General features: G+C 47.5%; 1 protein-coding gene across 4 annotated transcripts in view; it reads left to right on the top strand.

Annotated features, from left to right (window-relative positions):
- The window catches only part of TANC1 (tetratricopeptide repeat, ankyrin repeat and coiled-coil containing 1), a 239,046-nt gene that overhangs the window by 179,693 nt on the left and 44,524 nt on the right, over positions 1-14,829 (top strand). For all 4 annotated transcript variants that reach the window (XM_068545059.1, XM_068545060.1, XM_068545061.1 and 1 more), the window contains 6 exons: positions 2,167-2,289; positions 3,104-3,385; positions 4,156-4,313; positions 6,621-6,852; positions 7,999-8,165; positions 9,559-10,166. In XM_068545059.1, the coding sequence (XP_068401160.1) occupies positions 2,167-2,289; positions 3,104-3,385; positions 4,156-4,313; positions 6,621-6,852; positions 7,999-8,165; positions 9,559-10,166 (1,570 nt within the window). The remainder of the gene's footprint in view (positions 1-2,166; positions 2,290-3,103; positions 3,386-4,155; positions 4,314-6,620; positions 6,853-7,998; positions 8,166-9,558; positions 10,167-14,829) is intronic.

Raw genomic sequence — 14,829 nt, 5'->3', positions numbered from 1 at the left:
AGCTGGTGGCTTGCAGCCCTGCTGAGCAGTGGTCCATTTCAAAGCAGCATATTCATGTTTTAAATAGAGCTCTGGAGTTGCTGGGGCCGCTCTGTTGCTTGCTTCAGAGCTGAAGCTGTGGTGACTGGATATCTGAAAAGAGGCATTCGAAACTCCACTGTCTTCTGCCTCTGTGTCAAACTAGGGCTTTTTTGCAACCCTTTCTTTGGCATGCCCTTCCTAGTCTCTTCTTCTTAAACCTTTCGGTTGCTACAAGATTATGAACTGGATGTCATGTTTTGACGGGTCAGGGTGGAAAGGCAAATGGGAAACCTTTGGAGGCTGCAGGCGTCTTTGTGCTCTCTGGGGCTGAAGCAGCAGCAGGTCAGGCAGTCGTGGCTCTTCCAGCTCTGAACTGAACGGGCTTGTGGATTGTTCTACCTCAGCCTTCAACATGTGCGTTTATTCACAGTGAGGTGTGCTGAGGAGGGGGGCATTTGCAGAGGCCCGAGTCAGAGTCCCAGGTCCCAGGTGGGAGCCTGGAAATACGTTCCAAGCTCTGTCATCAGAGGGAGCCAGGGTGATGGTTGAGGTCCTTGTGGCCCTCCGAGAAGTTTCACGTGCCCTGGTTGTGAAGGACCTGGAGAGAAGCTAGAGGTTGCCATTGGATTCCCATAATTTAGGCCCATGTGGAAGTCCTGCATAAGGAGTTAGCTGAATCTTTCTAACAGGAAAGATTTGGGTGGCATATTGACGTAATGTGTACAGGGTGTGTGAACAGGCTGTGGATATGCACTGAAGAAGCATCAGTGTGTGCTTTTTTAGAGTCAGGGTGTCTGATCTTTCTCCATGGCCTGGGAAGGTGAGTAGGGCACATGGTTGATTGCCCTTTGGAGACTGCAGCAAGAGGGGACACACCATCACAGAGCCAGGCCATGGAGCCACGCAGGTGCCTGTTGAATGAAAGAGTGAGAGGAGGTGGTGCTACCAGTGAGGAAGAAAAGGACCGAGGCCTTAGGAGGGGAAGTAGGAAGGGCCTAGGTCGGGCAGGTGGTCCTGGTTGGTGGTCGGCAGCTGTGTCAGAGCCCGTGGGGTAGCCAGAGGGTTTTCAGCAGGCAGACGGCCCAACTTGACTTCTGTCCCTCCAAAGTTTGTTGCACTAATGATTTCACCAGTCCTTAGAAGTCTTAGCCCTGGGAATATGAGTCCCTCTCCCCCATCATTTACCCTCAAATGATATCTGTATTTTATCATCCTGTAAGATAATCATATGTCTAGGATTGTCAGTACTTTATAATTGGACTACTTAACCCACAAACCAAATTAGGTTTAATTTTATTTAGATTTTTCTCATTGTGAGCTAGGATGTGTATGTAAATAAGAGGAGGTTCCTTTTTTTTTTTTTTAAGGCAAAAACATGTACTGTATATTTGCTTGAAAGATTTGCTAAGAATTAACAAAATTAGTTTGTACTGATTATTTTTATAATTGAACTGATGTATGCTTCAGTTAACGATCCTTAATGCTTTTTAACAGGTAGCTATGTGCTATGAGTCTTATTGATTTGATCAGAGGTAAATGTGATTACTTATTTTTAGAATTAAAAAAATGCATACATAGATGTAATATAGTATAATATGTAGTCTATAATGTATACATAAAAATTTGAAGCTTTCTGATAAAGTCCACTCGGCTACTTTTACCGCCAAAAGCTGACTTTTAGGGTTCTGAGCACTGTGGAATTGTCCGTGCAGAATCTGCTCACTTAGTTAACAAGGTTGGAATTCCAGCAACAGCAGAAGGCTCCCTGGAGCTGCAGAGAAGACAAGTCACCGTGCTGTGTGTTTGCAGTCAGTACTGAAGCTTTACTGAGTGACCCTCGATTGTCAGTTTTCTTCATAAAAATTTTTGGTGAGGTCTGTCTCTTTCCGGGAGTAATGGAGACTTCTGGCAACCATATCAACGTGACTTTGACTCAAGAATGAGGAGCACTTAGTTTTGTCCACTTTTCAGTTAACGACATTGCTGGAAAAATTAACTGGGGTGGGCAAACAAAACCAAAATCACCCTGAAGTAAATTTTGTTGAAAGCCTGAAATGAATCGCTTAGTAATTTATAATTTATAGTAGTTTGGATATGATGTTAAACTCAACTTTGAAGAGACTAAACTTCAGTTTACTATTACAGCGACGAGCTCAACCAAATTGGAAGATCTGAGTTATTTAGACGGACAGAGAAATGCTCCCCTTCGGACATCAATTAGGTTACCATGGCACAATACGGCCAGAGGCAGGGCACAGGAAGTTAAAGGTATTTATCTTTTCATCCGCTGTGATCATGGCTATGATGAGCTCATTCACTAAACACGGAAAGTCTGTGGTAACCAGCATTCAAGCCAGCTGTATGCTATGAAGTGTGTGTGCGAAAAGTTTATCTGTAAGGTGTGCTAGGAGGCCATCCTTAACAGTTTTGGGGCTTCTTCCTTATACTATGTGATTAATTTGCTTCTGGAGTTGAAAAACTATTCTGCAATACGTTGTTTTGAAGTGAGGAGTCCTTTAACACTCACTAGATTTTTTGGTCACCAACACAGAATCGGCTTTGTTACTGTTCCTTGGGCTGTATGGGCCACCTCCCGCTTCTACCCGTAGTGCACGGTTGGGTGGCCAATAATCTCACCATAAGGGGCACAGCACCACCACACCCAGATAAGAGCTGGGACTCTGTCTCCAGGGAAAATGCATTTCCATTTTATTCCTATAGGAGTGGAAGAAGCATGTCTTAAGTACTGTTTCAGATAAACTGATGAGACATGGTTTGGTCCCTTCACCACTTTCTCTAATCCTCTGTGTGTCTCTCTTGAGTCATGAGAATAACTTAGAAGCATGAAAGGACTAGAAAGTCATTTTAATAGGACCCTTTGTAAGGCCAATAGGGTACGATAAATGAGGTATTAGGAAGTATTACTAGAACCAAACTGGTAATATTAATAGTTCCAGATCCCTTGTGTTGTAAAACCAAAGTCTATGCTCACAGTAACATACAAGCAATGATAAACTGAGTTTTTTAGTGTATAAAATTATGTCATTCTTCTAAAATAATGATCTTTTTTTTTTTTTCTAAGCACGATTTGCTCCCTACAAGCCTCAAGACATTTTGTTGAAACCCCTGTTGTTCGAAGTACCGAGCATAACTACAGACTCTGTGTTTGTGGGAAGGGATTGGCTCTTTCACCAGATAGAAGAAAACTTGAGGAACACAGAACTGACAGAAAACAGAGGAGCAGTGGTTGTTGGAAACGTGGGCTTTGGGAAGACGGCGATCATTTCTAAGTTGGTGGCACTGAGCTGCCACGGAAGCCGCATGAGGCAGATTGCTTCCAACAGCCCCAGTTCATCACCGAAAAGTATGTCCATGTTTAACTGCTTGTCTAGTTTATTATATTACTGTAAGATAGATGGAGGAAATTGCTGTTTGGATAGACATAAATTCCCCATTTTCCTCAAGTTGTCCCAGCTGCTGTATCAGGTTTGCGATTGTATGCTGGAGAACTATCAATATTTATCTCTCATGGTCCTCTGCAGCTCTAACCTGGCGTGAGGCCAGCCCTCCCTGGTGTTCTCCCAACTGTCAGGCCTGTCCCCCTCTTGATGTGGGCAGTGAGGCCTGATCAGATGCTCTGGGGAATTCAGGGTCCTAAAACTGAGTGGGTTAGACTTCTGGCACAGCAAGCCAGAAGGAGTCTGTGCAGAATTCGTTTGCACCCTGTTTTCCACAGCCTTTGTCTTCTATGCCAGATTTACCAAAAGTATAAAAACTAACCTAAAATCAGAAGGAGTAGCCAAACAGTTGACTATTCTTAGCTTACTTTATGTGTAAAAAAAGAAAGTGTCTCTAACATGGTAAACAGGGACAAGTGAGCCAGGAAAGATTTTTTTTTTTTAACCAAAAGGAATGTAATAAAGGCAACCAGAAACAGCAGTTCTCCCGGGAGGGCACCTGGATGGTGGAAGACAGGGCTGAGAGAGGGAGCCTTGTATCCCCATTTGGGCCTTTGCGTTTGTTACCATGTTCACTCATTACCTGTTAAAATACTCTCTGAGTCCGACCAAGAAATATGTTCAATATTCCACCCTATCCTTGTTGTAAATAATGAAACTAGTCTCTTCGCTGCAGCTTCAGATTCCTCCCAGGATCTTCCTTTCACTCCATTGCTTTCACCAAGTTCTTCTACGAGTGGTATCAATGCAGCTAAATCCCCCCCTGGGTCTGGGTCTGATACTCCTGAGAACCAGAGACCAAGAGAGGATGCAGTGAAATACCTCGCTTCTAAGGTAATCTGCTCCTGCTCTACGGGAGCCTTCCAAAGAGAGAGGTTTGCTGGTTTGCCTTTTGAGAAATGAACTTTAAAAAGGGATCTTAAAACAGAGACAAGAGTTGCTTAATGCGAAAGTGTAGCTTTTGATAAAATTGTGGTAGAGTACGCCAAATAAAAGGTATTAATGAAAATTAGTATCTTAGGACAAACAATGGATTGAAAGAGTTCCTCAAAGCAGCCAGAGGTATCATTGCACTTGCCACAAATCCATCCTTATAAGCATGTGTCCTCCTTCATTTCATATGAGAGCAGGAGATTGGGAGCCTTTAACCCAGTGACCCAGGCCTCCACCCCACCTGCACTCTGTTGCCTAGAGCCCTTGGTTACAAGTGTCTTTCTGTCAGAGGTTTCTTGTGATGTTGTAAGAGGCTTGGCCAATTTTCCCTTCCTAGATTCATGGTCAGTCATGATCCTTCTGAAATTTTCTATCTGCTTGACATCTGGCACAGGTTCATAAGCTGCCCTCCTGCGTTGAAGCGGTTACACCTCTCATTCCTGGTGAGCCACTTGGGTCTCCTGGGGCAGCAGTGGCGTGAGTTGGTGGAGCTGGAGAACCACCAGGGGTGGACAGCAGTGAGAAGCATCTAGTGAGGAAACCCCTGGGGTGAGGTTGGTGCAGGGGAACTGAAAGGAATGCTTCTCTGCCCCAGATCCCTTCTCCTCGCTTCTGCTTCCCAGATGAGGGCCGTTCCTCACCCGGCATGGGCAGCCCTGATGCCCTGACCACTGATTCGGTGCAGTCCTCTGGTCATGAATGGGTGATCTGAGATGAGGGATGTAGTGCAGACTTCAAAGCCACCCCGTGACAGTGATTTTTCAAACCACTTTGTGACCCACAATATGAAATACATGTTACACTAAACACCTGATACACACACACAGCATCACACACCCAACTGAAGAAAAAGCATTATAAGACTACACTTATTCTTACATCCTATAAAATTCACTGTATTAAATTAAAAAAGAAAAACTTTTATGGCTCCAAATTGGTTTCGTCACCCACTGTTGGATTGCCAGACACCATGCTAGGTGGGCTGTGGTGCTAGCTCATTGGTGGTTCGTACAAGCTCACAGGTCCTCTTGCGTTGCAGCTGACCTCTGTCCAGGTGAGAGGTGAAGAGCAGTCAGCTTTCCTCTGAGTGTCGATGATAAATTTAATCAAAAACGGAAGTCACATGGCAGTTCCAAATTGGCCACATCTACTCTTGCCACTTGCTTTTTAAGAGTCTACAGACCAGGAATCGAATCCCAGATATTCCATTGACTGTCTGTCACCCTGGCGAGGCATTCAACCTGTGTGTCTGCTGCCCTCACCTCTGAACCGTAGCTAGTGGTTCTCGTCCTACTTACGTAGGGCTGAGTGGGACAGCAGTGTCGCAGACCCTTCTGAAAAACATAAAGCACTTTACATGAATGTGTTTTGACCTTTTTCACCCCCCTTCCCTGGTACGTATATCCCTCCATTCATCCTCGTTTGGGAAGGTCTCAGATTTTTCATTTATCGGCAGTGTGCCTCTCCTCTCAAGACAGTGCCGCATTTGGCACTTTCCTGGGGGTCTCTCTCATGAATAGCCTGTTGCCACTTCAAATCCAAATCCATCCCAACAAAAAGGATCCTCTCAGTGCTTGGGCAGGACCCTCCCTCCTCCTGTGTGTCCCTTCACAAGATAGGCAGGAATCTGGTAGTGTCTGATGTTGATCCTTCAAACAGCGTTGCTGTTGAACTTCTCCATGGTGTCGCTGGAGACGGCCCTCCTGCCAGGGAGAGGAAGCAGCTGTGACTTGAGAGCCTGGCTTTCATTGCCACCAATTTTATCTGCTTTTTGGGAGCCGCAAATGAGCTCCTCAAGGAGATGCTGCTGTTTTTGAAAACAGAAATGTAGTGAATATGGTACTTGTGGATGTCGAGAACGTCGGGATTGCTTGGAATTGTTTCAAGCCAGGGTAGGCTTTAAGTCTTATGAATGACTTTTATTAGTTTATATTCAATACAGAGTAACTTGTGCCGATCTTAGTGCCAGTCAAGACGGACTTGTGGCTGCAAGTAAAAGTCGGCCTAAGATTTGCCAAACTTCAGAATTCCTTCCAAAGTCAAGGGGTAACTGAATCAATTAAGCTAAATAACGACTCAGTCTTGGGGAATAGAAGCAACGTTTTCTTGTTATCTCGGAGAACGGAAAAATTGCATCCCTGATGGAGAGCCTGCAAGGTGCCGTGTGAGGAGGATGGGGCGTTGCTGACGACTCCGCTTCTTCTGCAGGTCGTGGCCTACCACTACTGCCAGGCCGACAACACCTACACGTGCCTGGTGCCCGAGTTCGTGCATAGCATCGCCGCTCTGCTCTGCCGGTCCCATCAGCTGGCCGCCTACCGAGACCTGCTGATAAGGGAGCCCCAGCTCCAGAGCATGCTGAGCCTCAGGTCCTGTGTGCAGGACCCGGTGGCCGCTTTCAAGAGGGGTGTGCTGGAGCCACTCGCAAGCCTGCGAAACGGTACCTCCCAGCAGCCACCCGTGTCCTCCCTCTCCCCAGGACAGTCCTGAGAAGCGGGGTGGGCGTCCACTTGACTCTGGGGTACGAGTGAAGTGGGCCCAGGGAGGATGTGAGTACATCTCTCCTCCCCTTCCTCAGAGCCGTCTCCCCAGGGCTCCTCCTTGCTCCACTCCAGATGGTCTTGTTTTAAATTTTATATCTCTAGTGAGAATTAACTCCACAGTTGAACATTTCCAAAGTAGCTAATTTGTAACCATAGGTTATTTAGATGACTTGCTCTCTAGAAACCGCTGCCTGCATATTTTGCACTCCTAAGGCGGAGGGGTGTAAGTTGATTGTTTGGGGAACTTGCCAGCATGTTTTTCCAGGGGCCTCTGCTCAGTTGAACCTAAAGCTGTTTCTAGAAGTGTCCGTTTGATTTTTTTGCCCCTGAATCTTCTCCACAGTAGGGGCGTTAGTGATATTATGGGCCTTTGACTTTCCATCTTCCCTGCCCCCTTGCTCTTCACCTTTTGAGCTAGTTTACCTGCGTACATAGCACTTCTGCCAGATGGTGCCAGAGAGAGGGAATTGAAACAGATATGTCTTCATTGCTCCTCATCCCTGGGCAGAAAGTTGGCACTAATGGACAGAAAACTAGATTCGGGCTTGGAGGAGTCTGTAAAGCAGAGTTCTCGCCTCCATTGGCTGTGTGCCTCGGACAGGATGCTTTGCCCTTTGCGGGTCAGATTTCCTCGCCAGAATCCATCCAGGGAGCTCTAGTGGGGGTGGGGTGGGGGAAACCTAGAGTCTTTGGCAGGTTTCATCTCGGTCCGTGTTGGTTATCTTTGCTGTAGCTCACCGCAGTGACAGGAGTTTTTGAAGAGCTAAGTGTATCATATACATGGGTGAGATTCTGCTAATGTGTGTAATACAGTATGTTTCTGAAAACTGTGTGGTGAGAATTGGTTTTCTTTTGGCTCTGCGCTCTGGTTTTCATTACAAATTTAATAGAAAATATGCTTCTGTGAAAACCATTTCTTCTGCCACATGTAAACCTTTTTAGTTTTCCCTAACACTTTAAATTGTGCATTAAAATACACTGGGTGGTGCTATCTTATAGAAATGTATAATTTCCTAATTAAAAAAAATTATTTTCTCCTTTAGAGCAGAAAATTCCTGAAGAAGAATACATTATTTTGATAGATGGTTTAAATGAAGCTGAGTTTCATAAACCTGATTATGGAGATACACTTTCTTCATTTATTGTCAAGATTATTTCTAAATTCCCTGCCTGGTTGAAGTTGATTGTGACTGTAAGAGCAAATTTTCAGGTAAAAAATAGTTCTCAAATGTCTTTTCAAGACCCCAAACCCCAATTTTACAGTTTTTACAATTACAATTTTAGATTAATACTAACAGCTTAAACTGTTGTAAACCATTTAGCTGCTGAATTGAAAACTGTATTAGAGCTTTGAAATATTAGTGCACAGAGCTCTAAACAGGCAAAACTCTGACCTTTTTACCCCCAAGGCACATTTATCAAGATGTCAAGTGAGTTCCTTATTATCACCAAGCTGTACTTGTGCTTCTAAAATAGAAGTGTCTCGTCCTGGTTCACCATAACTCAGTTTGGGGGGCTCTTTGAGGTGCCTGGCTAACAGGTCTACCAGAGTTTAAAGTTATTCCTGCTTGTAGTTATTTTTATGGGTTTGCAGTGGGACTTTGTTTTTTGGGTTTGTTTGTTTGTTTGTTTGTTTTAATGAAGGGAAAAGGGAGGGGTGAAGGAGAAATATTTTTAAGGCCTATTCCAAATAAAAGTCTAGTTTTTCATAAAACTTAGGTATGAGGTAACGCTTGCAGCGAGATGAAGAGTGTGTGTGTTTTTTTAAAATTCTATTCCTCATTTGTCCCCTCATTTAAACCCTAAAATTATATCGTAACAGCCATTGACTCCTTCCCTCCTATCCATTTTTAGTAAAGACACGAGACATTAGATTCTGATTTTTTTCCCTTTTAGGATGATATTTATTTTAAAATAGCATTTGGGTTCTTTCCTTCCTCATTAAAAGTAGAATTAGACCTCATTCGAACTTGGTGTTTGTTTTCACGGACATGTGATTCATACACTTTTCAGTCATTTTTCACCCAGTGAGCAGGATCTGGCAGTCAGCAGCACAGCAGCAGGAGTCCTGTGTTTTACATGTGAGCTGTGTAAGTTTTCAGAGGCTCCGTTAGCATCTGGGGGCAGTTGCAGATGTCGGGTTGGGTTATGCAGCCCCAGTATCTAATGCACAGCGAAGGATGCCTCTTGTCTGACCATGGTCTTAGATGTATAGTGTTGGTTCGTGTCTGTCCTTGTTATTATAATCAGTTGCACAGTGTAAAGATGATGGGTATCAGGTCACCTGGGGGTCTCACTGCCCCTTGGCTGGTGCAGCCAGACCGCCGCTGTCTGCTCGAGGCTCTTCCATCTCACTTGGCTCTGCGTCCCCGGATAAGGACCTCAGGAAAGCCTTTTCTGATTTGATCTCGCATCAGGAATTTCTTTCACATAAGCTTTTTATCTTCAATTTATCCTATTACATGTTTTAATACAAAACAAAGAGTCTCTGTAATCCGTGAAAATCCTCCTTGAAAGGAAACCAGTGGGTCTGGTTTGAAATGCAGCTGACGTGAAAAAGGAACTCTCTGTGGAGTGGCACTGCGCGTCTCATTCTTTTGCAGGAAATCGTCAGCAAGCTGCCGTTCATCAAGCTGTCCTTAGACGACTTCCCAGACAACAAGGACATCCACAGCGACCTGCACGCCTACGTCCAGCACAGGGTCCACAGCAGCCAGGACATCCTCGGCAACATCTCTCTGAACGGCAAGGCCGACGCCACCCTCATCGGGAAAGTGAGCAGCCACCTGGTGCTGCGGAGCCTCGGCTCCTACCTGTACCTCAAACTCACCTTGGACCTCTTCCAGAGGGGACACCTGGTCATCAAGAGCGCCAGCTACAAGGTGGTGCCCGTGTCGCTGTCCGAGCTCTACCTGCTGCAGTGCAACATGAAGTTCATGACCCAGTCCGCCTTCGAGAGAGCGCTGCCCATTTTAAACGTGGCCCTCGCATCCCTCCACCCCATGACAGACGAGCAGATCTTCCAGGCGATTAACGCCGGCCACATCCAAGGGGAGCAGGGCTGGGAGGACTTTCAGCAGAGGATGGATGCCCTCTCCTGCTTCCTCATTAAGAGGCGAGACAAAACCCGCATGTTCTGCCACCCGTCCTTCAGGGAGTGGCTTGTGTGGAGGGCAGATGGCGAGAACACGGCCTTCCTGTGTGAACCCAGGTACGACGGGCAGCTCTGTGCAGGGAGTCTGATGTGTGACTGGGGAAGGGATTCCAAACACTAGTTGTGCTCTTTTTTTTTTTTTTTTTAAATTTATTTATTTTATATTTGGCTGTGTTGGGTCTTTGTTGCTGCAGGCGGGCTTTCTCTAGTTGCGGAGAGCGGGGGCTACTCTTCATTGCAGTGGCTTCTCTTGTTGCGGAGCACGGGCTCCAGAGCGCAGGCTCAGTAGTTGTGGCTCACGGGCTTAGTTGCTCCGTGGCATGTGGGACCTTCCTGGACCAGGGCTCAAACCTGTGTCCCCTGCACTGGCAGGCGGATTCTTAACCACTGCGCCACCAGGGAAGCCCTAGTTGTGCTCTTTAACAGAAAGACAGTACAGCATGAATAATTCAGGAAGGGTGATGGAAAATTCTCTCTGCTGCTAAACAAAAGCTTCCTTCCTTTAATTGCTAGGATTTTAGGACTCCTCAGTACATGTGGACGAAAGAGAAGCTCGGCAGTGCCCGGGCCATATTTCTCTGGTGATTCTCTTCTAGATCCCTGCCCCCTCGCACAGGGGTCACCCGTGGGAGAGTGTGGCATTAGCTGCAGGGAACAGCCGGCTTCCTTCGACCCTGTTCACGGCTCAGTTTCTTCACCAGAGGGTCTGTGGACTGTCTCGCATCCTCGATGCTGCCACTTCCCACCACCTCTTGAGCCTGTGGCATCTTGTCCCAGAGATCTGATGTGTCTGCGGGCCCAGAAGGGAGCACAGCCATCACATCTGGCCTCCTCGTTTTGTATTTGTGTTCTGCACTGTGTAACAGACTGGGATCTGGGGTGGGGAGGATTCAGGTTCGGAGCTCAGATGCCCCACTTACAAGATGGCGATGGGGCACCTGCATCTGGGGAGTCAGAGGTTCCACTGAGGCTTTGCAGCAAGGCTGGGCCGGGATGCAGGTCTCCTCACCGCCCAGGGGAGGAGACGGGTGGGAAGCCTGCCTGCCCTGTGGCGTATGGTGCCAGTCAGGGTGAGAGACTGGGGACTTCGAGGTGCGAACGCTCTCAGTAAGGGTGTGTTCATGTCCACCACCTCTGCCTGGCCCTGGCCTTGGCCGGCATCATTGCTGTCTTTCTTTTTTTTTTTTTTTTTGCCTGCGTTGGGTCTTCATTGCTGAGCGCGGGCTATTCTTCGTTGCGGTGTGTGGGCTTCTCATTGCGGTGGCTTCTCTTGTTGGGGAGCACGGGCTCTAGGTGCGTGGGCTTCAGTAGTTGTGGCTCGCAGACTCTAGAGCGTGGGCTCAGTAGCTGTGGCACACGGACTTAGTTGCTCCACGGCATGTGGGATCTTCCCAGGCCAGGGCTCGAACCCATGTCCCCTGCATTGGCAGGTGTCAGGTGGGAACCACTGTGTCACCGGGGAAGTCCATCATTGCTGTCTTGAATGGCTTCTGCCCTCTGTGAGTCAGAATTGCTCCCGGCCCTGGGTAAGAGGTCTGACAAGCTGCTAAACCATCTGCTTTGGGCTGGACTGGACCTTGGATCAGATGCCGGGGCCAGAGATGAAATGAATACGCACTTGTGAGCTGCACACTCCCTTCCTTCCATGACTGTTGACTTAACATTGACACACTAGGTCTAGCTGCTCTTTTCATGTTGTGGATAAGGTGTTTTCTTAGGCAACATTGGGCTAAGAGTTTCTTATCTTTTGAACCTGCTTTGGGGCTATAAACTGTAACTCCCAGGTTATTTAGCCAGACCTTAATGACCAGGTGAAATGTGTGCTGTGACATGTTTAGCCAAATCAGATCATTTTCTAGGAAGATAGTGAGGTGGAGGCCAGCCTTGCTGACATGAGATAGATGGGCCTGGCTTGGCCTGTGGGCAGAGTCGAGAAGAAGGAGGTGCTGTATGTAGGTCACGCTGAGGTGTTAAGTTTCAGAAACTAGGAATGGCGTTGCTCTTAGAGTGGGTAAGAAAGGCAGGGGCGGCCTTGGATTTTAGCAGGTTGGTGGTGAGGTTCTGAGACAGGTGGGGTCTAAACGGTTGGAGGAGAGGTTGGAGTTGAAGATCTGACATCATTGACGGAGAGGCAACGGTGGGATGTAGTGAGGACGTGCAGTGAGAGGAAAGGGAGCTCTGGACTTCTGGGACAAGGAGAAGGATTTCAGGGAAGGAGGTGAGGGGAGTATGTGCTGTCAAGAAGTGAAGGAAGGTGAGGATGAAGGGGAAGCCATTGGCTTTTCATTGTGGGAGGAGGGCCCTAGATCCTTCGGAGATTCCTTCCATTGGGTTGTGAGGCGTGAAAGAGGAGAGAGCCAACATCCTGGCATGGGAAGTGGAAGGGTCGAGAGGTTTCAGGTAGCTTGAGGGTGGGGAGGGGTATTGGTTTATGTTTTTAACAACGCAGGGGATTGGGACGTTGTTGGAAGCATCATTGAGACAGCATGGGGAAACACAATCAGTGAAGAGGGAGAAATTGGCAGCACAAGGGAGCGGGGTCAGCTAGCCTCCTCTGGCTGCCGTTGAGTCCGTTCACAGTGCCGTTCCAGCTGGATTTCGTCTTGTTTACGTGTGTCTCCAGTCCAGTTGCTGAGAGCTCCTCAGGGCAAGGACCTCGCGTTGTTCCTCATGGGATCCCCATTATTAAGCCATGATGCTGGCTATAGGGGGATGTTAACGCACAAATGAATGAATGAGAAACTGGGTTACGCTGATGAAGGCATCACAGGCACTCACGTTGCACAGCCTGTGGTCAAATTCTGCTCAGTCGTTACCACCTGTTTGATCTCGGGCACATCATTTACCTGTCCAGGCTTCTGTTTCCCCATGCAAACAAATTGGGGGTCATAAGACGTAGTGATTCACAGGGTCGAACAAGTTAATGAAATAATTTAGTTAACTTTCTGCATCTGGCATGTAGTAAAAGCTTGATATGTATAAGCTTCAGAAAATGAACAGACTCGTAAGTGCAGGTAGACTTAGAAGGGGGCACATGACCCCAGGGCCAGGAAAGAAGGACGTCAAGGTAGATGGGATGTAGAGGAGTGCAGGTGCCCCGTGACTGCCTGGTGAATTGTCTCCTCAGGGAGGTGGGAAGCCACGTGCTTAGCTGAGAGCACTGGACGCCTTTGGCCCAGCCACTGAGGGCTGCGTGGTGGTCACCCACAAGGGCCAGCCAGCCACAGTGCTTGGCGTGTCCTTGTGGTGGACGCAGATGGCATGGCCACAGAGCCGGCAGACTGGGAGACTGAGGATGGCTGAGCCTGTGGGTGGGAGAGTGGCCCTGACGAGAGTGATGTGGAACTAGCCCATGGATAGGGACCACGGAGGGCATGGAGCAGTGGAAGGTGGCAGAGAGTGTTTTCCACGGGAGCAAGGGAGGCTCTCCTCTGAGAGGGGAAATCAAAGCTTGAGGTCTGGGAGGTAGTGTGTGGGAGGGAGCACAGGGCACGTGCTCTAGACCCTGACAGGACGCGAGGCAGGACACTCAGTGGCAGTGTGGTCTTAAATGTCATGCCTTCCCCTGCAGGATAAAAAGCAATCTCGTGGTTTCCACCTGCCCTGATTTCCTCGTCTGTAACATGATTTATACTTGATTTGAGAAACAGGCAAGCATCTGGATAGATAAATATGATTTAAATGATGAATGCTTTTAATCCTCTAGATCAGCGACTACTAGAAAACACATTTAGAAGAATGCTTTTCTTTTTCACAGTTTATCTTTTCCTCCACAACTAGCTGCTTTTCCTCAGCAAAACAGCACTTCAACGTTTGTCAGGTTAATAGAAATAAAAATAATTCACCCTGCACAGAGGTCACTGCTGTGACCTTGGAGTAAGCAGCCCTTAGCATCTTTTCCAAACAGATTGGCTCGGACAAAGGCATGGAGTCCACAGGAGACAGAATGACTCCTACAGATGTAGAGGGGAAAATGGGTAGGATGGCTCCTTCACGAGAGGGTTAGTTGGGGGATTAATTGGTGGGGTCAGTTGAATGTCTACCCTGTGCCCAGATGCAGCAAACCTACTCATACAGCTTAGCATTTTTACCCCTACAAGGAAGGATCTGTGTTCCATTCAAGCCTAGAATTCTAGGTGTTTCTGATCATGAGCTCTGGCTGTACATGGCCTGGTTTTTCTTTCCCTTCCATTGTGAGGCCTTGGCCTTTGGCCCAGGTCTGTCCCCAGTGGTGACTGTACTGAGGGGAGGCCTGAATGTCAGGTCCAGTGGTGGTTCTGCTCCATTTGTCCACTTGCACATCTGTCCGTCCGTCCGTCCATCCAAGAAATGCGTATTTGCGTTCTTACTGAGTCTTGGGCATTTGCTAGGTTTGGTGGCTATAGCTGTGACTTAGACGAGACCCTTAGTCACATGGAGTTTACATTTTTGTGACAGACGTAAATCAACAAATAAACTGATGAGAGAGTGATGGAGGATGAACAGGGGGCGGGTGGTTGCATCGACGAAGACCTGCCCTGTCCAGAGGCTTCTCTCTGAGTCACTCCACAGAGAGAGAGGAATCCTGAGAAAGCCCGTAAAATGACTCGAGGAATAAACAGCAGTGACCATCTTCTGTGAAGAAGCAGCTTTCCACCCGTTTTGTGTGGTGATGCTGCAGCACCAGGGGAACAGTTCAGGGGTCGAGGGGGCGACGTTCGCCCCGAGGGCCTGCAGAGAG

Source organism: Eschrichtius robustus, chromosome 5 (assembly GCF_028021215.1).
Source record: "Eschrichtius robustus isolate mEscRob2 chromosome 5, mEscRob2.pri, whole genome shotgun sequence".
Taxonomy (NCBI): Eukaryota; Metazoa; Chordata; class Mammalia; order Artiodactyla; family Eschrichtiidae; genus Eschrichtius; species Eschrichtius robustus.
Note: the sequence above shows the minus strand (reverse complement) of the source record. Positions and strands in the feature narration are given on the sequence as shown.